The sequence below is a fragment of the Geotrypetes seraphini genome, chromosome 5, assembly GCF_902459505.1.
Source record: "Geotrypetes seraphini chromosome 5, aGeoSer1.1, whole genome shotgun sequence".
NCBI lineage: Eukaryota > Metazoa > Chordata > Amphibia > Gymnophiona > Dermophiidae > Geotrypetes > Geotrypetes seraphini.
Window position 1 is genome coordinate 103,722,680 of NC_047088.1, and position 19,599 is coordinate 103,742,278.

The 19,599-nt window shown below is 42.9% G+C and overlaps 1 protein-coding gene across 2 annotated transcripts in view; it reads right to left on the minus strand.

Annotated features, from left to right (window-relative positions):
- Positions 1-19,599, minus strand: part of LOC117361201 (zinc-binding protein A33-like) — a 75,600-nt gene that overhangs the window by 13,436 nt on the left and 42,565 nt on the right. For both annotated transcript variants that reach the window (XM_033946223.1, XM_033946222.1), the window contains one exon: positions 3,296-3,318. In XM_033946223.1, coding sequence (XP_033802114.1) covers positions 3,296-3,318 — 23 coding nt within the window. The remainder of the gene's footprint in view (positions 1-3,295; positions 3,319-19,599) is intronic.

Sequence of the window (19,599 nt, forward strand, 5' to 3'; positions counted from 1 at the left end):
GCGGAAAGGAAATGGTACAAATCCAGACTTAACAGTGACAGGTCTAAATGGAAGGAACTGCATTAAGAATATAAAATAGCCACCCAAGAGGCTAAAAAGAAGTACTACTCTGAACAATTATTAAAGACCTACAATAGATGAAAAACACCTTTTCAAACTAACAAACATATACTCACAACATCACAAGGAGACAATCAGTATCTTAACATTGAAGTCGACAACGAAACACTCTTAGACTTCTTCGCTGACAAAATAGACAAAATACAGTCTCACCTTGACTCTACCTTGCTACAGACATTATCTCTCCATGACTCGGACAAAACAACTAAAACCACAACTGGGAACCTAACTAACTTCGAAATTGTTTCCCGTGATGACATCGCTGAGATACTAAACACAATTTCACCCTTCCGGCTCCAACCTGGACACCTGTCCACCACACCTTCTATGGTGGTGAAAGATGCCTTTATAGACTCCTTCCTTCCTCTCATCAATACCTCTCTACAAACGGGTGTAATGCCCGCAAGTGAAGTTGGCAGTCATCTGAACTTTTTTGAAAAAAAAACCACGCTCGACCCTAATGTGCCTGGCAACTTTAGACCTGTCTCCAACCTACCCTTTGTCTCCAAGATCCTGGAAAAAAGTCTTAACCCAATTATACCTCTTCATCGATGAACAAGGCGTCCTATCTGACTTCCAATCAGGACTCAGGAAATTCCACAGTACTGAAACCGTCCTCAACATCATCGACGACTGTTGGAAACTCATAAACAAAGGTAATGATGTCATTCTGGTGCTGCTGGATCTCAGTGTGGCCTTCAACACTATTGACCATCCTTTCCTCAATGAGCAGCTCTCTTAAATTGGAATCCGAGACATTGCGCTACAATGGTTCTCCTCTTTCCTGAATACTAGATCCCAAAGCATTTTGCTGAATAACATGCTATTGAAACTGATCAAATGTGGTGTTCCGCAGGGGGCTCTGCTATCCCCCCTATTATTCAACCTCTATGTTAGATCTGTCTTAGACATAGCCCGTAAATATCAAATACAGATTCACTCCTTTGCGGATGACATCCAACTGTACCTACCACTAGGAGGAGCTTGTGATGCCCAGATTGCGAAACTCCTAATCTGCCTCTCAGAAATCAAAAACTGTCTGTCAACAAATTAAAACTAAATGCCTCAAAGACAGAACTCCTTTGGATCCACAAAGAACGCTGTGTCCTCACCCATCTCTTGCTACATTTGGACTCAACTACTCTAACTGCAAAAGACCAAGTGAGCAGCCTAGGAATACCATACCATACCATATCTCTCAGGTGGAATCTTCCTGTGCCAACTCTGAAAAATAAGGAACTACTTTTCAGAGTTCAACTACTCTATGCCTTAGTAGTCTCCTGCTTGGATTACTGCAATGCACTATTCAACGGTCTCACGGTGAAGAATGCATGGTGAAGAATGTTGTGTCTTAAAGGGTTTGATGCTAGTGTTCAAATCCATACAAAACATGGCACCGGCTATGTAATGGCTAAGCTACCGCCATACATACCGAACCGGTCCCTCCGCTCATGAGATGAAATAAGCCTCAAAATGCCCCCTGGTCGTGCCCTTCGACTGTAAACCGCCAACCGACGGTCCTACTCCCACTTCATACTGAGCCACTGGAATTGACTTCCCCCACAGATCAGATCCCTTGAAAGACTCCTCAGCTTTAGAAAAGCAATAAAAACATACCTCTTCACCTAAACCCCTGTCTTTGACCGATGAACTACAAAGAAATGTATATTGGTACCAGAACCAGTATGTGTTAATGTGTCACTTAAGGAAAATTTGTATTGTAAAATCTTGAACTGTAACTATGGCAAATCTAATATGTAAACTATCTGTGTGTCAAATTAGGATAAAACTTGTACTGAAAACCTTGCATTGTAAGGATAATTATGGCAAATTGTAACTGGTGAACTGAATATTAATATTAGACCACTAGTATGTGTCAGGTTAGGATAAAAACTTGTATTGAAATTATGTATGTTTAACCTGTATCTTGTTCTGAGCTCTTTGGTGACAACGCGATAGAAAACAAATTAAATATATAAATAAATGCAGTTGGCCCTCATCAGAAGTCCTATACAGTCATTTAGTAAAACCACTGTTCAATTTATTTATTTTAGTTTATTTCTTCCATTTGTGTGTTCACATACCTATACAAGCTCTAGGCGACATTACATAGGAAGGGGTTAGAAGAGGGTAGAGAGGACTATGGAGGGCAGGAAGGAGGGGGAAAGAAGCATGTTGAATATTTCATAGAAATTCCTAACTTTATAGATAGGAGCACCATCTATGTAAATGATCTCAAAATGAATTAAAGGAATATGTAAAGAGGAATAGAAGGGAGAAACCCTTAAATAATAGAATTCAGTTAAAAAGAATAAAAAGAATCAGGGTAAAAACAATGGAATAAAATTTAAAAATTCATAAACTGGAAGAAAAAATTGAAAAACAAAATCAAATCAATCTTAGTAGTGGTTCAATAAGCCACTAACACAATAAAATATAATTTTATGGTGTAGTAGGAGTGTGGAGAGTCAATGCAGTAAATGGTGTTTTGGTCACCCCCACTCCTCCTTGGATTTATTTTTTGACCATTTTATGGGTATGTGCCTAGTACCTGAATGTATACAGCTTAGGCTATAAGCAGTGTATAAATACTACAATAAATAAAATGTGCCTATTCTCCGCTTAAGCTATATTTTCTTTAATTCTATTACTGGTTTTGCCTCTACTAGTTCTACTTGGATGCTGTTCAGTACATCTACCACCTTTTCTATGCAGAAATATTTTCTAATTTTAGTCCTGAGTGTTCTATCATGACCTTTTTCTTTCTCCTGAAAAATGCTTGCTCTCTGTACATTATTTAAAATTTAGGAGATATTTGAATATCTGTGTCTTGTCTCCTGTCCTTCCTTTAGTGCAAACTGCCTTCTACAGACTGCATTTCCTTTGCTTATATTCTTTCTCCAGCACAGATTAGAGAAATAGACACACTAGATGAAGTCTTGCTATTGATTGTATATAGGTATAATAATCTATTTTTTTCTACTAGTTATAACTCTCTAAACCATGATTCAACAGCATGGTCAGTGGATCTTACTGCTTTCATATTAACTTTTTCTTTTTTTTTTTAATTCCTCTGCGTTTCATTCACTGTCCTCTAATCATTTGTCTTACTGTCTGTTTTATTCATTTCCCATATCATACAAGAGTTGATGAACAGGATTTCAGCTGTACTCACTTTTCAACAAAATTCTTAATTTTCTGTAAAGAGAAAGAACAGTTAATCATTCATCAGTAAATGCTCATGAAGACCCATTTTAGAGAAAATATAGTATCAACATAGATATGTGTAGGTCAGGGCATATACAAATCTGCTAACGCAGAGCCTTTTCTGAGCAGGAATGCACATGTATGTTGTAGCTACATGTAGCAGAAGTAACCATTTAAAATTGTCTAAAACATCAATGGAGACAACTAGGCAACATACACATCTAAAAAGTGTGGGCATTTACACATGTACATTCCATTTAAACATGTGTGTCCGTTATTTTGGAAACCTAAACATCTAAATGCTTCGTAATCATTCAGCAATATCAATTAGGAGGAGGGGGGAGGCGGAAACACCGGGAAAGTAAGGGGACAAATTTCCCTAATCCCTCCTGCAGAATATTGTCCAAAATGAACACTATTGAAAAATAGAAACATGAAGGCAGATAAAGACCATATAGCCGATCTAGTAACAATAACATCTAGTAACAACAACATCTACGATTTCCTCTTCTCCCTTAGAGATCTAACGTACTTGTCCCAATTGAATTCAGATACACATTTTGGGACTGATTCTGTATAGAACACTGATATTGGCAGCTGCCAACCACATGTTAATCATACAACTGTGTCCTATTCAGAATCGTGTCTACACTCCCCGACAAACACCTTAAATATAGGCCAGCACTTTGCAGGCCTATATTTAAGGCATCTGTCTCGGATCTTTGGAGGTGCATACTGATGTTTAAGCCCACCCAAGGCCACTTCTGGGCGAAAACACGCCCAAAACCCTCCTTAGGCATGCTTAAGTGTGGGTACGTGTTTCTGTAGACAATGTAGACATCTTGCCTCAGACACTTTTTAAAAATAAACGTGCGTCCCAATTGGCTGCCAGATGTTCCCTGGGGATTTCATCCATTTACATAAGCTCTCCACATCAGATTGACAAATTCTGGAGAAAATGCCATATCAGGCAGCATGGAGTCTCCTTTAGATGACTCCAGCTTGTGTCTCTTGGGCTTAAGATGATCGCTATTTCGGGGCTCTGGAAGGGATTTACTCCCAACCAATGCATCCCCCTGACCGTTCCTCAGCCCTAGATAGCAAAGAGGAGGCTAATCCAATCATTCCCACGTGCCACTCAGCACAATGGGCACCCAACCAGCACACACCTGGCATGAATTAGGGTTAAAAGAGCCTGTCAATTTTGAGGCAAAACAAGATGATTTGAAGGTTTCTGGAGAACTTTACAAAAATATCTGGAAATCCAAGATGGGCAAAGCAGTAGTGTTTTGGTGCAAAAAAACAGCTCCAAAACACTTTAATTAAAATTTAAAAACCTGTGAAAAAGGGATTTTAGAGGTGAGGAAACCTAAGGGAAGGGGCAGAAACCTGAAAAAATAAAGGTTTTAAAGACTCCACCCCCAATTTTCCTCATAGGCTGTAACAGCCTGTGCTAGATATGTGCTGCAGCCTGCCTCAGCTCCTAAAGTAGCTGGATCTAGGAGAAGAAATCACTACCTCAATTGGACTGCTCCTCCAATGCTGAATCTTTGGGCTGCCAGTCAGATGGAATCTGAGCCTCTAACACCCGCAGATCCGTGCATGCAAAAGTGGGGAGGCACCCTGCAGAACCTCACTGAGCCCCCTACAGATGCCTGACAGCCTGTGCTGAAGCCCCTGTGATCCAGTAGGCAAGCCATACTAGAAGGGAAATGGACCCTGAGCTCCAGCAAAGTTTCTGCAGGCTGGCCAACAGGTACCATAGAGGGATTGGCCTGTTAGCTGCAGACTTCAGTCTGCTTTTCCTCCACACTGGCAGTGCATCAGGAGACACACAAGGGGGCTGGGCTCCCAGGGAACATCTGCATCAGTGTCAGAGGCTGGCCAGGATCCGGTGGGCCTTTCTGAGGGAGACTCAGAGGACGAAGGGTCTATTTGTATGTCTTTGATGTCGCAGATTGAGCCCAACCTGTTGGGAGATGCTGGGTCACAGACAGGTGTGAGTGTTCACAATATAGTGGTGGCTCTAGATCACAGGTGTCAAAGTCGGTCCTCGAGGGCCGGAATCCAGTCGGGTTTTCAGGATTTCCCCAATGAATATGCATGAGATCTATGTGCATGCACTGCTTTCAATGCATATTCATTGGGGAAATCCTGAAAACCCGACTGGATTACGGCCCTCGAGGAGGGACTTTGACACCCCTGCTCTAGATCAAGGAGATGACCACACATTCTGCTGGCTGTTCAGACCCTCTGTTTTTTTAGACTTTGTTACTGACTCTTTGCGGGAGTTAAACTTGGACTCCCAGCAGGTTCCCTCTGTTCTCTGCTCTATAATGGGCGGAGTGAGAGCCCAGTATTCCTCATTTTCCTGGCATCCTGATATCAGTGTATTAGGCACAGAGCATTGGGATGCTCCTGAAAGGTCCCTTAAAGTAGCCAAGTCAACAGCTTGGCTGTATCCTATGGCACAGGAGTATCAGCAACTGTTTGCTCAGCCCAAGGTACATTCATTGATAGCGCAGGTAACTAAACATATGTTCCTACCAAGTGAGGGAGGCATGGTATTAAAAGATACACAGGATCACAGAGTGGATGTAATTCTTACAAGACACTTCACAGTGCTGGCCTTGGGAACCAAAGCAGCTGCTTCCTTTGTGACATGCGCCTGTCATACCAGACTGTGGGGGCTTGGGATGGTGGAGCGTGAGATGGAATGGATTATGTAGCCGATGCTCTCTACCATAGGTGCCAGAATAGGGGGTGGGCTTGTAGCCTCCCCAAAAATTTGATCCCTGGTGGTCTAGGGGAGCAGCGAGCAGGAGCGAGCTTTCCTTGCTCCTGCCCATGGCGAACCCAGTTGATGGCAGCTGATTTTTTCTGGCCTGCTCGCACTCAGTGGTTTCTTTGACTGGCTCCCGCAAATTCTCGCAGGGTGCACTGCAAAGCCTGGGAGGGAAGGGGGCTGGGTGCAGAGTCTGACGGGGGAGGGAGGGAAGGAAGGAAGGAGGCTAGGTGAAGAGCCTGATGGGGGTTGGGAGGGAAGGGAGCTGGGTGAAGAGCCTGACAGGGGTTTGGAGGGAAAGTGGCGTACCAATAGGGGGGCGGGTGGGGCGGTCCGCCCCGGGTGCAAGCCCTGAGGGGGTGCTCCCGGCCTTGGCGTCCAGTCCCCCCCTCCACGACGTCTGGATTTCCCCCCTGGCCCCCCCTTGAGGTGGAGAAGCAGCCCGCAGTGGTATCGCGATGCCAGCGATCCCTGCGCTGCTTCGGACGGTGAGAGAAGGCGGCGGCAGGGATGGGCGACTCCTCCAAAGTGAAGGTGGCCGTGTGGCTCTGGCCCATGAACAGGAGAGGTGAGCTGTCGGCGGCGACCAGCTGGGACTGGGTAGCTCTGACGCCCGCTCCGGCCTAGAATATTGGGCCCCCGCCTCGCTCGCAGGTGTCCCGGGAGAAGGTGAAGGATCCCGCCCCATCTTCCCTTTTGCCTTTTCCTTTCTGCTGTCTCGTGCTGCCCCCATTCACGCATTTGCACTTGATCACTGCTCTTGCCTGGGAAAGTGAGAAAGAAGTTTTGCTCGGCTTGCCCGCACAAGGGCAGAAAATCCCTCTTTTCCCGGTTACTTCCCAAACAAGCGAGCTTGTGTACCAGGGTTGTACTGCAGAGCCCAGCGGCCCCAGCTCTGCCCTTCTCCCCACCCTGTTTATTACTCAAAATCAAAGCCTATTTGTTGAATACAGATATTACAATCTCAAGGATAAAAACTTAACCCCCCCCCCCTGCTAATAATACTCCGGTCCTTATGTTGTACGCGTTAAATAGGTGTAACAATCCTTACAGGTCCTGCTTCTGTAGAAAGCAGGGGACAAGAAGACGAAGATTAAACAAGGAGAATCGCAAATGGTTGAATATATGATACAACTCCCCCACTTTTATACACGCTAATTAAATTTATCGCATTTGAACCAGTCTTGAGATTCGGCATAGTAAAAAGGACCCAGGTAGATGACTTAATATGTGTGTAGACATGGCTATAATGTTACTTTCCCAACTACTGTAAATAGCCCAAAGCAAGTTATAAGTTATATTATAAACATCCTTATGTATAAATTGTATTTTCTATATAAATCAGTTAATATACATGAGGTAGGTAAGGTGTAATGAGGCAGACATTAAAGGGAGGCATACAAATTATTTTGGGGAATTTTGATTTTTTTTTTTTTTAATTTAGTGATGCAGTGGTGTACCAATAGGGGGGTGGTCCGCCCCGGGTGCAAGCCCTGAGTGGGTGCTCCCGGCCTTGGCGTCAAGTCCTCCCCTCCCCGACATCCGGATTTTCCCCCCTGGCCCCCCCCTTGAGGTGGAGAAGCAGCCCGCAGTGGGATTGCGCTGCTTCCTCTGCCGCGGTCCCGCCCCTCCTCTGACATCAGAGGAGGGGGCGGGACCGCGGTGGAGGAAGCAGCGCCGAAGCAGCGCAGGGATCGCTGGCATCGCGATCCTACTGCGGGCTGCTTCAATAACATAGGTGGTGTGGGGAGGCCAGGGGGGCGAGCGGTCCTTTGGGGTGGGTCGACCAGGCAGGCCTTCAAGAGGGGGGACAGGAAGGCAGGCAGGCCAGGGGGACAAGCAGGCAGGCCTTCAAGGGGGGGACAGGCAGGCAGGCAGGCCTTCAAGGGGGGGACAGGCCTTCTGGGGGGGAGGTGCAGGCCTTCAAGGGGGGGACAGGCCTTCAGGGGTGGGATGCAGATCTTTAAGGGGGGGACAGGCCTTCAGGGAGGGGGGCCCTGGTGTAGAAGTACACAGAGGGAAGGGGGAGGTTCAAAGAGATACGCATATGCCGGACTTTGGGTGGAAAGAAATAATGGGTCTGAAAATAGAGGAGAGGGAGAGAGATGATGGACCATGGTTTTTAGGGAGGGAAGGAACAGAAAGGGAGAGAAGTTGGACACAAGGGATGGTGTGGAGGGGGGGATAGAGATACTGGATAGGAGGATAGTTGGGAAAAGAAAGGGAGAGATGGTGGACCCTGGGGTGGTGGGGAAGGAGGGAGAGATGCTGGATGAAAGGGTAGTTAAGAAAAGATAGATCTGTGGAGGGAGACGAAAAAAGGAAAGATGCCAGACATCTGGGGGAGGGAAGGGAAATGGAAGGGGAGGACAGAGATGGCAGATGGATGGTTAGCACGGAGAAAGAAGAAAGGAGACCCTGGCAAGCAAGTTATCAGAAGACAACCAGAGCCTTGGACCAACAAGATTTGAAAAATACAACAAAAGGTAGAAAAACTAATTTTATTTTCTGTTTTGTGATTACAATATGTCAGATTTGAAATGTGTATCCTGCCAGAGCTGGTGTTAGACCGCAAACGTGAGCTAGGATTTAACAGAGAGGAAAAGTCCTTTTTGTTTCTGTATTTTAGTTACACCACAGTGCCAGTGTGGTTATGAGAAGCCAAAGGGGGGTGAAAAAGCTATAAAATAAACCCACCAGGATGTTTGAAAAAAAAAAAAACCACACAAAAACACCCAATTGGGCAGGAAAATTGAATCGAAAAACCAATTCAATAGGCTGAATCGAATCAAAATTTTTAATTTTTTTTTTCCTGAATCGGGCAGCACTAGTTTGCGCTACTGTCTTAGACTTTAGGACCTGAGATTGGGGAGAGATGGCATCCTCAGTACTTTATAATGCAAGTGAAACGAGGATTTGATCAGACTTCTGAAAGGTCTGCAGAAGAAAAATATTGTATAGGCCGGGGACATGAGACAGCAGGAAACGGGAACTTTTCTTCCTTCTATTTTTGTGAATGGCAAGGCTGAGGATGTTGGAGAGTTCAGTTAAAATATGTGCTTTATAAGAAAATATAATAATGTGTTTTATAAAGTTTATAAGCATTGCTGGCCTACTCGGTGAGGTGTTCCTAGTGGTGGTGGCAGCGTGTCAATGTGTTGAGAGGAAGAGGTGGTCTGGGAAATTCTGCTGAGCAAACTCCGGGCCCATTTCCACCCCCCAGTTAGTCCACTCCACTCAGCTGGTTCATACACTGAGTGGGTCTTTGGGTGTTGTTCCTGGGTAGTTGTTTTCGGGTCTCTTCCAGTGGTTTGTCAGTATCTCCTTGTGGTCCAAGGAAGGAAACTTTGTTAACTTTAGCATTGACCTTCAGAATATGTTTGTAACAGCGCTGCTTGTGTGGCATTAGGCTATTTAGTGATCGAAAGAAAAAACCAGACCTTTGCACATTTTTGCACTATATGCTGGGTGTATGAGGAGATTCACATTTCCTGCACAGCTAAGTCCTTGTGAAGTTACCTTGTTCTTTCTGTATTTGATATCTAGCAAGATCTCTGTTTGGAAGGAAAGATCTAAGCTTAAAAATGAAGTAGCCAGAAGTTATGGTAAAAGCAGATAGCGTTGCTGGTTTTAAGAAAGGTTTGGACAAATTCCTGGAGGAAAAGTCCAAAGTCTGTTATTAAGACATGGGGGAAGTGTCTGCTTGCCCTGGATTGGTAGCATGGAATGTTGCTACTCTTTGGGTTTTGACCAGGTACTAGTGACCTGGATTGGTTACCATGAGAAAGGGCTACTGGGCATGATGGACCATTGGTCTGACCCAGTTAGGCTATTCTTATGTTATGTTCTCATCTGTAGGAGCCTTTGTTTTCACTTCTTATTTTAATGTATTTTTTCTGGGAACTTATCAGTGTTTTTTATAATGGGAACAAAAATGGAAGAGAATTAATGTGTGTGGAATGGGTGTGTGTGTGTGTGTGTGGGGGGGGGGGGTAACTAATTTCTTCAGCTAAATAATTCAATCCACCACAACCAGACATAGGAGAACTCACGCACCATTCACACACCTTCCAACCAAAAACGTCAAAAGAAAAAAAACCTGTTTGACAACTTCCTAGCCATTCGAGCTGCAACACTCGACCCCCCAACACTACAACCTATTGACCTTGACCACAGACTACAAAACCTTCAAAAAAGAAATAAAAACCCTTCTATTCAAAAAACACATAAAACCAAACTAACACAATCAGAACTGTCCCAAGCATCACCTGCAACTACTCCATATGTACTTCTGATGTCATGACAATTAAGACATAATTTATGTTATGTTTGGAATAATGGTTACATATATGAAGTTCAATAAAAGAAAATTTTCACTGCCTGTTTCTATTATGACCATTTATTCCGTTTCATGGTTATTACAAAAAATATTTTTTTACATGGGGGGGTGTCAAAAAATGATGGGCCCTGGGTGCCACATACCCTAGGTACGCCACTGGGGAGGGAAGGGGGCTGGGTGTAGAGTCTGATAGGGAAGGGGGCTGGGTGAAGAGCCTGACAGGGAAGAGATTGGGCTGGGTGTAGGGCCTGATAGGGGAGGGGGGATGGGTGCAAGGCCTGGCAGGGAGAGGCTGGGTGCAGGGGGTAAGGAGTTGGGAAGGACAGATATTGCATGGACTGGGAGAGGGTTGGGAAGGATAAATGCACAGGCTGGGGGGTTTAGGAAAGGAGGAAAAGAGAGATGCTGCACAGGTGGAGTAGTGGGAAGGGAGAGAAATAAATGCCATTGGGGGAGGGAAAAGGAACGGAGAATTGTTGGACATAGGTGTGTGGCATGAGAGGGAAAGAGAGATGTTGTATATAGGGAAAGGAAGAAAGAGGGAGAATTGTTGGACATAATAGTGGTGGAGAGGAGGGAGTGAGAAATGTTACACTGAGAGGGAGGAGAGATGACCCAAAGAAGGGAGAGATGTCAGACACTGGAATGGGAAGTAGAGAGAGAGAGAGATACCAGACCACAGAATGGAAGGGAAGGCGGGGAGAGAGAGATGCCAGACCGCAGAAAGGAGTGAAGAAAGATGTTAGATCTCGGGAAGAGGGAGGAAAGGAGAGAGAGATGCCAGACCATGGGAGAGGGAAGGGGGAAGACAGAGATGTCTGACCATGGGAGAGGGATGAGATGGTGCATAGGGATGGAGGGGAAGGGGAGACAGAGGGAGGAAATGGTGCACAGTGATGGGTGCAACAGGGAAGAAATAAGAAGAAATGCTTCTTATGGATAGATGGGAGTAGGGGAGAAGAAAGAGGGAGGAGATGGTACACATGGATAAATGGGAAAGGAAAGCATGGAAAAGTAGATTTTGAGAAGAAAGCAGAAAAATGGAAGAAAGTTGAATGTTAAAAGTTAATGCTAAAGATGTATACTTCAGTCAAAAAAAAGATTCAGGGTAAAGGTATAAAGAGACCTCAAAAAGAAAACAGGCAGTGAAAAACTTTGTATATAATAATATCAGAGCACTACCCCAAATATTACCTAAATAGAGCTTAAATCATGCTATACATATGTAAAGATCAGCTCAGAGACATGGAGGGGCTTTTACAGAAGGTAAAACCCCCTTTAAACCAAGCTTTAAGTTAAGCAGTTTTTTGTTTTCTAATATTTATTGGGTATGAATTTGGCACTATTTATTTCTTTAACGTATGAAAGATTTAGTAATGATTGGGTGGTAAGGTGGCAAAATGGGGGGTTTAACCTTCTGAGAAAGCCCCTCCATGTCTCTGAGCTGATCTTTGCATATTTATAGCATGATTTAAGCTCTATTTAGGTAAAGATGGATGTATGGTAGAAAATGAAGGAGAGAAAAACAGCAAATGGATAAGGTGGCCCTGGATGCACAGTTAAGAGCACAGACAGAAGGATGTGCAGCCAGAGACTGGGAAAGATGGTTTGAAAACCAAAATCACCAGGCAACAAAGGTAGGGGAAATGATTTTATTTTCAATTTAGTGATTGAATTGTGTTATGGTATGTTAGCTAGGTATGTTAGCTAGATTGTGAGCCCACCGGGACAGATAGGGAAAATGCTTGAGTACCTGATTGTAAAACCGCTTAGATAACCTTGATAGGCGGTATATAAAATCCTAATAAACTTGAAACTTGTCAGTTTTGAGAAATTACATCTGCTGTCTGTTTTTCACTGTTAAGAAAGAAATGCATTTATTTCTATTTCTCTGGGGGTTGTACTGCATGCAGAGTTTTGCATCTTAGGGTTTTGTTTTTATATATTAGTACTTTTAATTTGTGGTCCTGTATTTGCATAGGGGTTATCTGTGTTCTGCATGTGTGACGAAGGCCAGGTGTTCTGGTAGGAATGAATGTTAAGAAACATACAGTGTGCTTTGCGTAGTTTAATTTTGTGGTTAACCATTATGTATTGTTAATAAGATTATATTGTGTGTATATATGAAAAATGAATGGAAAAAATTGTATTATAATTAGTACTATTATGGGGGCAGGGTCTGGGGCGGAGATTAGAGTTCAAATAAGCCAAAACTTTGCTCATGACTCTGATGATGTCATAGAGAGCATAGGCAGTGGAACGCTTTTTTGTTTGGGGAGGCCCACAAACTCCGCCCCAGACCCTGTCCAATCTCCGCCCCAGTCTTACATGTGGAACCTTGTCGAAAGCTTTCTGAAAGTCCAAGTATACAATATCCACCGATTCTCCACTATCAATTTGTCTGTTCACTGTCTCAAAAAATTGAAGTAGGTTCGTCCAAGGATAAGAGATTGTACCAAAAGTTGGAATTGTTTTCTGTTGAAGAATTTTCGAATTTGTCTTAGGTTTCTCATAGTTGCGAATTATGTTTTTATTTTGTTGATTTGTGGTTGTTGATGTGTTGATTTATGGTTGCCAAGGGCCCATTTAAAGACTTTTGCCTTTGAATTAAGAAACTATTTTTCCTTTCCCTGAGCCGTGAAGTAACAAGGCTCAGGTTTCTGAACAATAAGAGTTTTTGTTGCACTTTTCATGCGTGTGTCTGTGTGTGAACAAGCCTAGCCCTAAAACCTGCTCAGGATATTACAGGCCCCATCTAGCCTGCCCCTCCATGCCATCTACTATACCTTCCTCTCCCTTAGAGATCCAATGTACTTATCAAGCTTTCTTGAATTCAGATATATTTTTTGTCTCCACCACCTCCACAAGGAAGTCGTTCTATGCATTCACTGCTCTTTATGTGAAAAAGTATTATCCTAGGACAAGCAGGCAGCATATTATCACATGTGGGTGATGTCATCCATGCAGACCGGTACGGACAGTGCAACTGTGTACTATCACTTTAAAAAACTGAAAAGTTTTAAGACTACCCTATACTAAGCATGCACCGGTGCCTTCCTGTCCAATGTTGGCTCGCAGGACCATCAGTTCTCAGTTTTCTGTGGAGCTGAGATACTGTGATTTTTCTAGCGCATCAAAACTATTCCTTGTAGTGCCTTCCCATTCACTTTTTGTCTTAGTTTTCTACATTAATTAATTTTATTTTGTTTTCCTTGAATTTTGTAAAATTTTTTTGAATTTTTGGATAAGTCAATGTGAGCTTCCTACTACCGTACTCCCAAAGGTGTAGGTATGCTCCTTCTTACCCTGCCTAACAGGCCCAGTCCCAGCATACTCTATGTTCTATTTGTAAAAGCCTATTTCTATATATAGTACATACAGAATATATAGAATATACCTTTTATGCAACCACCTGGCTATTATTATTGTCATTAATTTACTTCCCACTGCTCCTCGTGAGGTCTGGACCCCGGGAACTCTAGCATACATACAAAATACTAGCCAAAAGCTCCCTTTTAAACACGAAAGATTAAATTGGGAGAGCTCTCCTTGGTTCCTCTAGAGCAGTGTTCTTCAACCTTTTTACACCCGTGGACTGGCAGAAATAAAAGAATTATTTTGTGGACCGGCAAACTACTAGGACTAAAATTTAAAAATCCCGTTTATGCCCCATCTCCGCGAGCTCGGTCCCCGCAAACCATCTGATCCCATCTGCACAAGCCGCAATTATGATTTTATATTGAACGTATTTTATTAAAGTATAAAAAGAAACAATATTCTGAACAATTGTGATTTTATAAATACAAATATACAGAGCACGGACCAACAAAACCCCTGTCTCCCCTCCCCTTCACATATATCCCCTCTACTATCAAGAAAACTGAACAAGCCAAGTTCATAGAAATATCATGCTAACAGAATACTGCAGTCCCCAGTTATGTCTCTAGCAGGATATATATTTCAAATCTGATATATTCTAATGACAAAATAGAAATAAAATTATTTTTTTCTACCTTTTGTTGTCTCTGGTTTCTGCTTTCATCTTCTTTTCACTCTTTTCCTTCCAGCATCTGCCCGTTCCATCCAATGTCTGCCCTCTCCCCCTTCCATATGTATCTGACTTCTTTCTATGCACCTCTTCCCTGTCTATTCAGCCTGTTCCTCCTCTCTCCTTTTTACATCATTCATTCCAGCTTCACTGCCTTCTTCATTTTTCTCTCTCCTACACCAGATCTAGCAGGCTGGGAGGAACATTAGTCAGCAGGAACCGCAGTCGGGAGGAACCGCAGTCGGCAGGAAATTTAACTGCCAACTTGATCTTGCCGGCCCTGCACAGACCGGCAGAAATTATCTGCGGACCGGCACCGGTCCGCGGACCGGCGGTTGAAGAACTGTGCTCTAGAGAATCTCCAGCTGGGTAAGTAGAATTTAATTTTTTTGTTGTATGCACTATGTACTATGTTTGATGTATTGTCCGGAGACAAGCAGGGGATATGCAGGCCCACTTGTTAGTGAAGTCCTCTGACTAAGCCTGTGTGTCGGTGCCCTTCCCTAGCTATAGTAAGCTTTAAGCTTACTGAGCATGTGTAGGATGATCTACTCCTAGAGCCCCCTCCCCTCATCCTGTCAGTGTTTTTTCTTCAGCCGCTCCTGTACAGTCGCAGCTCTCCCTTCTCTTCACTAAAAAAAAAAAATCTTAAACAAGCCAAAAGGCTTTCTTCATTCTTTTTTTTTTTTTAAATTCTTTATTGATTTTTTAAACTTCAAAAGTGCAATACACAAATATATATCATATAATAAGTTAATAAAAGTACATTCAACTTACAAATATGCATAACCAACCATTTTCTCTCATCCACCCCCCCACCCAATAATTATTCAATAAAACACAGAAACAGGGGGGTCCTTTTATCAAGTTGCGGTAGGGATTTAGCATGCATAATACCCCGCGCTAAACCGCCTGCAGCACTAGCCACTAACGCCTGTATTGAGCAGGTGTTAGTTTTTTAGCCGGCTGTGGGGGTTAGCGCTAGATGAAATGTCCGACGCGCTAACCCTGCTAGCGTGGCTTGATAAAAGGACCCCATAAACTATCCCAATAACCTTACCCTATTCAGATTAAAAATATCCTCTCACCCCAGGTACTTTTTCATTAAAAAAATCTCCTAATAATGCACCTCCAGGGAAGGACTGCCGTAAGGTATACCAGGGCTCTATGCTTTCATCAAAAGTCATGGCTCATCAGCTTCAAATCTTACATTTTCAACATTCAATTTTACAGTAGCTTGATACAACTTTGCCTGGGGCCATTCCCAATCTTCATGTAGCTCTACAAGAATCCACTTATCATTAAATCAAAACAAATTATGACGCTTATGAGGACTAGAATGGTATCAGTAGCTATAGCTGCCAGACACACAGCTTGGCTTAGGGCGTCTGACCTCAGGGAAGACCTTCATGATGGACTGGCAGATGCTCCCTGTCTAGAAGACAGCCTGTTTGGTGAAAAGATGCAAGCCACTGTCTCACACTACACACAAAAAATAGGGACACCCAAAACAAATAGCAAAGAACTGTTCAAGTTGGTAAACAGATTAACAGACACTACCCAAATCATGCTACAGGATAATGAATGTATGCCCTTGGCAGAAACCCTTGCCACCTTTTTCAACAATAAAATCTTAGACGTAAGAACGACCATACCTTCACCCTCACCCAACTTCGAATTCCAATTTGGACCATACGAAAAAGAAACCAGAGTAGATATGCTCTGGAACCATTTTGAACCTCCAAACTGGCACCAATTTCTAACCCTATTCAATAAATATACTAAATCAAACTGCCTACTGGACGTATGTCCTTCCAAGACCTTGAAAGCAGCTATACTAGATTTTAAAAAGGATCTATTTAACTGGATAACAACCACTCTTACTGAAGGAATATTTCACGAGGAAATGGGACACATACATATCACATTCATCCCTAAAGACCAAAAAAACTCACTAGCCCTGAAAACCAACTACAGACCCATAGCAAGCATCCCATTATTCACCAAGTTGCTCGAAGGATTGGTCAACTTAGAGCTAGTGAACTATCTAGACAAATTTAACATACTCAGTGAACACCAATCAGGATTCAGAAAAGGTTTTAGCACTGAGACAGTCCTAGCCTCGATCCTTAATCACCTATATGGCTTATTCAGAAAAGGAACAAGTGCTCTGATTTTACAACTAGACTTCAGCAGTGCTTTTGATCTTGTTGATCACGAAATAATACTACACTGCCTAGATGAAATAGGACTTACGGGAAGAGTAAGGAACTAGATACAGGGTTTCCTAACAAAGAGATCATACCGTGTGATTAGTGATGGGACATACTCAAACTCCTGGAAAAACCTCTCGGGAGTACCACAGGGCTCACCACTATCACCTACACTATTCAACATCTACATATCATCCTTAGGACACTTCCTGCAAAAGCTAAACTTAAACTACTACATATATGCAGATGACATTTCCATTTTAATCCCAGTGAACAGCATAACAAACAAAACCTCAGAATACATTTCTCATATTATGACCGAAATAGAACATTGGACAAACAACTTCAAACTGAAACTAAACACAGAAAAAACAAAAGTTTTCCTTGCAAGCCCAACGGACAAAATTACCAAAACAACGTTACATATAAAAGATCACGACTACCCGATTACTAAAACAATAAAAATATTGGGAGTCACATTGGACACATTTGACAAAGGTTGAACACACGAATATAGTGGTAAAAAAGTGTTTCCTGACATTATGGAAGTTAAAGACCATCAAAAAATACTTTGACCCGTTATCATTTAGATTTCTAGTGCAATCGCTAGTGCTTTCTACACTGGACTATTGCAATATCATTTATCTGGGTATACCCATAAAAACAGTGAGGAAACTTAGAACTGTTCAGAACACAACGGTCCGCTTGATATTTGGATTGAAAAAAAGTGACCCCTACTACAGACTGCTACACTGGCTGCCAATGAAGGCACAAATAATATTCAAGTTCTCTTGCATATGTTTCAAGCTGGTTTGGGGACTAGCTCCTACCTACCTGCTACCTCACTTTGTACTATACAGCCCTACAAGACAAACCAGAAACTGCAATCTATTTGCATACCCAATCACTACCGGCTGTAAATACAAAACCTTTCTGGTTAGAACTTTTTATGTACCAAGCAAACAAACAACAACACTGGCTAGACAACTACATTAATAGAGCTAGACTGACCTATGACACCTTTAGAAAAGCCATAAAAACTGCCTTATTCGACAGAAATATCACCTAAAAAGTATCTACACCAATCACTAAATCAAATTCTATTATTTCTAATATATCCACTCCTGCGCATAAGTCTGAAATCTGTATATTGTAATTCACTGCTTTTTAAGATTCTGCATACTGTAATTCATTGACTATCTGCATATTGTAAGTCGCTGACTGTCCAGCTCTCTTCAATGTGAACCGCCTAGAAGTCACACGACTATGGCGGTATAGAAGAATAAAGTTATTATTATTATTATTAAGGAGGATTCTTCAGCTAGTTGTGAGCTTTCAGCACACACTTTAGACCAGTCTCAACAATTTTATCATGCTTCCTCTACTCTTTCTGGATGCTCCTCCAATTCCTTTAGGGGACCATCCTCTTCTCACTCAGCAAAACAGCCAGCTACTACATCCCAATCTCCTCAGTCTCAGTCTCACAGCTTGGAAGTTGAGAGTTCACTCCTAACCAACTTTCCTCTCTTGCATTCAGTGAAATCAGTTCTGCTTTCAGCAAGACTTCCTGCCACTAGAAAATCGTATCAGGTTACATGGAAGTGTTTTTCCCTATGGGCACATGCTCAAGGTCAAGAGCCTCTTCAGTGCCCACTTGTCAGACTCTGGCATCAACACAAACTCTGTAAAACTTCATTTGTCAGCCATCTCAGCATACCATTCATTGGTGCATGGTAAGCCAGTTTCACACCACCCTCTCATTTCTCGCTTAATCTTAGACCTCCACTGAGAGACCATACTCTATCCTGGGACCTCAATGTAGTCTTGGAACAATTGATGACAGACCCTTTTGAACCTCTAGGACCTGCATCTCTCACTTTCCTTTCCTGGCTGACCTTGTAAAGTGGTACTGCTGGTCTTTGAGAACTGGAGAAGGGCAGATGTGAACCCTCTCCACAAAGTGAAAGTAGGGAAGAGGTAGGGAACTACAGTCCGGTAAGTCTGACCTATGGTAAGTAAATTAATGGATATATAATAAATAGATAAAAAAGTCACTACTCTGTGAGCTGTCACTGTACACAACAACTTAGTCAAAACAAGCCTCAGACACACTGACTGAATATATACAAGTCAAGTAGTTTTAGCCAATAAAGCAATATGTCCTTAATCATCGGCTCCACTTACATGTTAGGTGGGAGATTCAGTAAAAAGCTCAGACAAAGTCTGAGAAAAACCTAAACCCCACCCGACTGTAGAGTAAAATATAGTCACCAGTGTACAGTCACACAGCAGTGTGCCACAAAGTTAAACAAAAAAGTGCACAAAACAAAAGACAAAAACATCAAAAAAACAAAAAAGCCAAGTACTTAGCTGGGAGAAAAAGTAGTAGTGGGTCCTCCAGGTTGGTTCAGAAATTGTCTCGGCTCCAGTTACACACACTCCATTCCCTCAACGGCTGGCAACACACAGCAAGTCCAGAAAAAGATAGCCGTGCTTCTACACAGTCTTACATAGAGTTCTTACAGGAGCCAACTTCAGTTGTAGCACACATTAGATCCCAAAAGCAAAAAGTTCTTCAGCCACGTCCAAAGGAAGCCCAGCACACTGTTTGCAGATTTCCCAGAGAGTACTCACAGCCAATGGAAAATAAACATGAGAACATTAGAACATAAGAATTGCCGCTGCTGGGTCAGACCAGTGGTCCATCATGCCCAGAAGTATGCTCACGTGGCGGCCCTTAGGTCAAAGACCAGTGCCCTAACTGAGACTAGCCTTACCTGCGTATGTTCTGGTTCAGCAGGAACTTGTCTAACTTTGTCTTGAATCCCTGGAGGGTGTTTTCCCCTATAACAGCCTCCAAAAGAGCGTTCCAGTTTTTTACCACTTT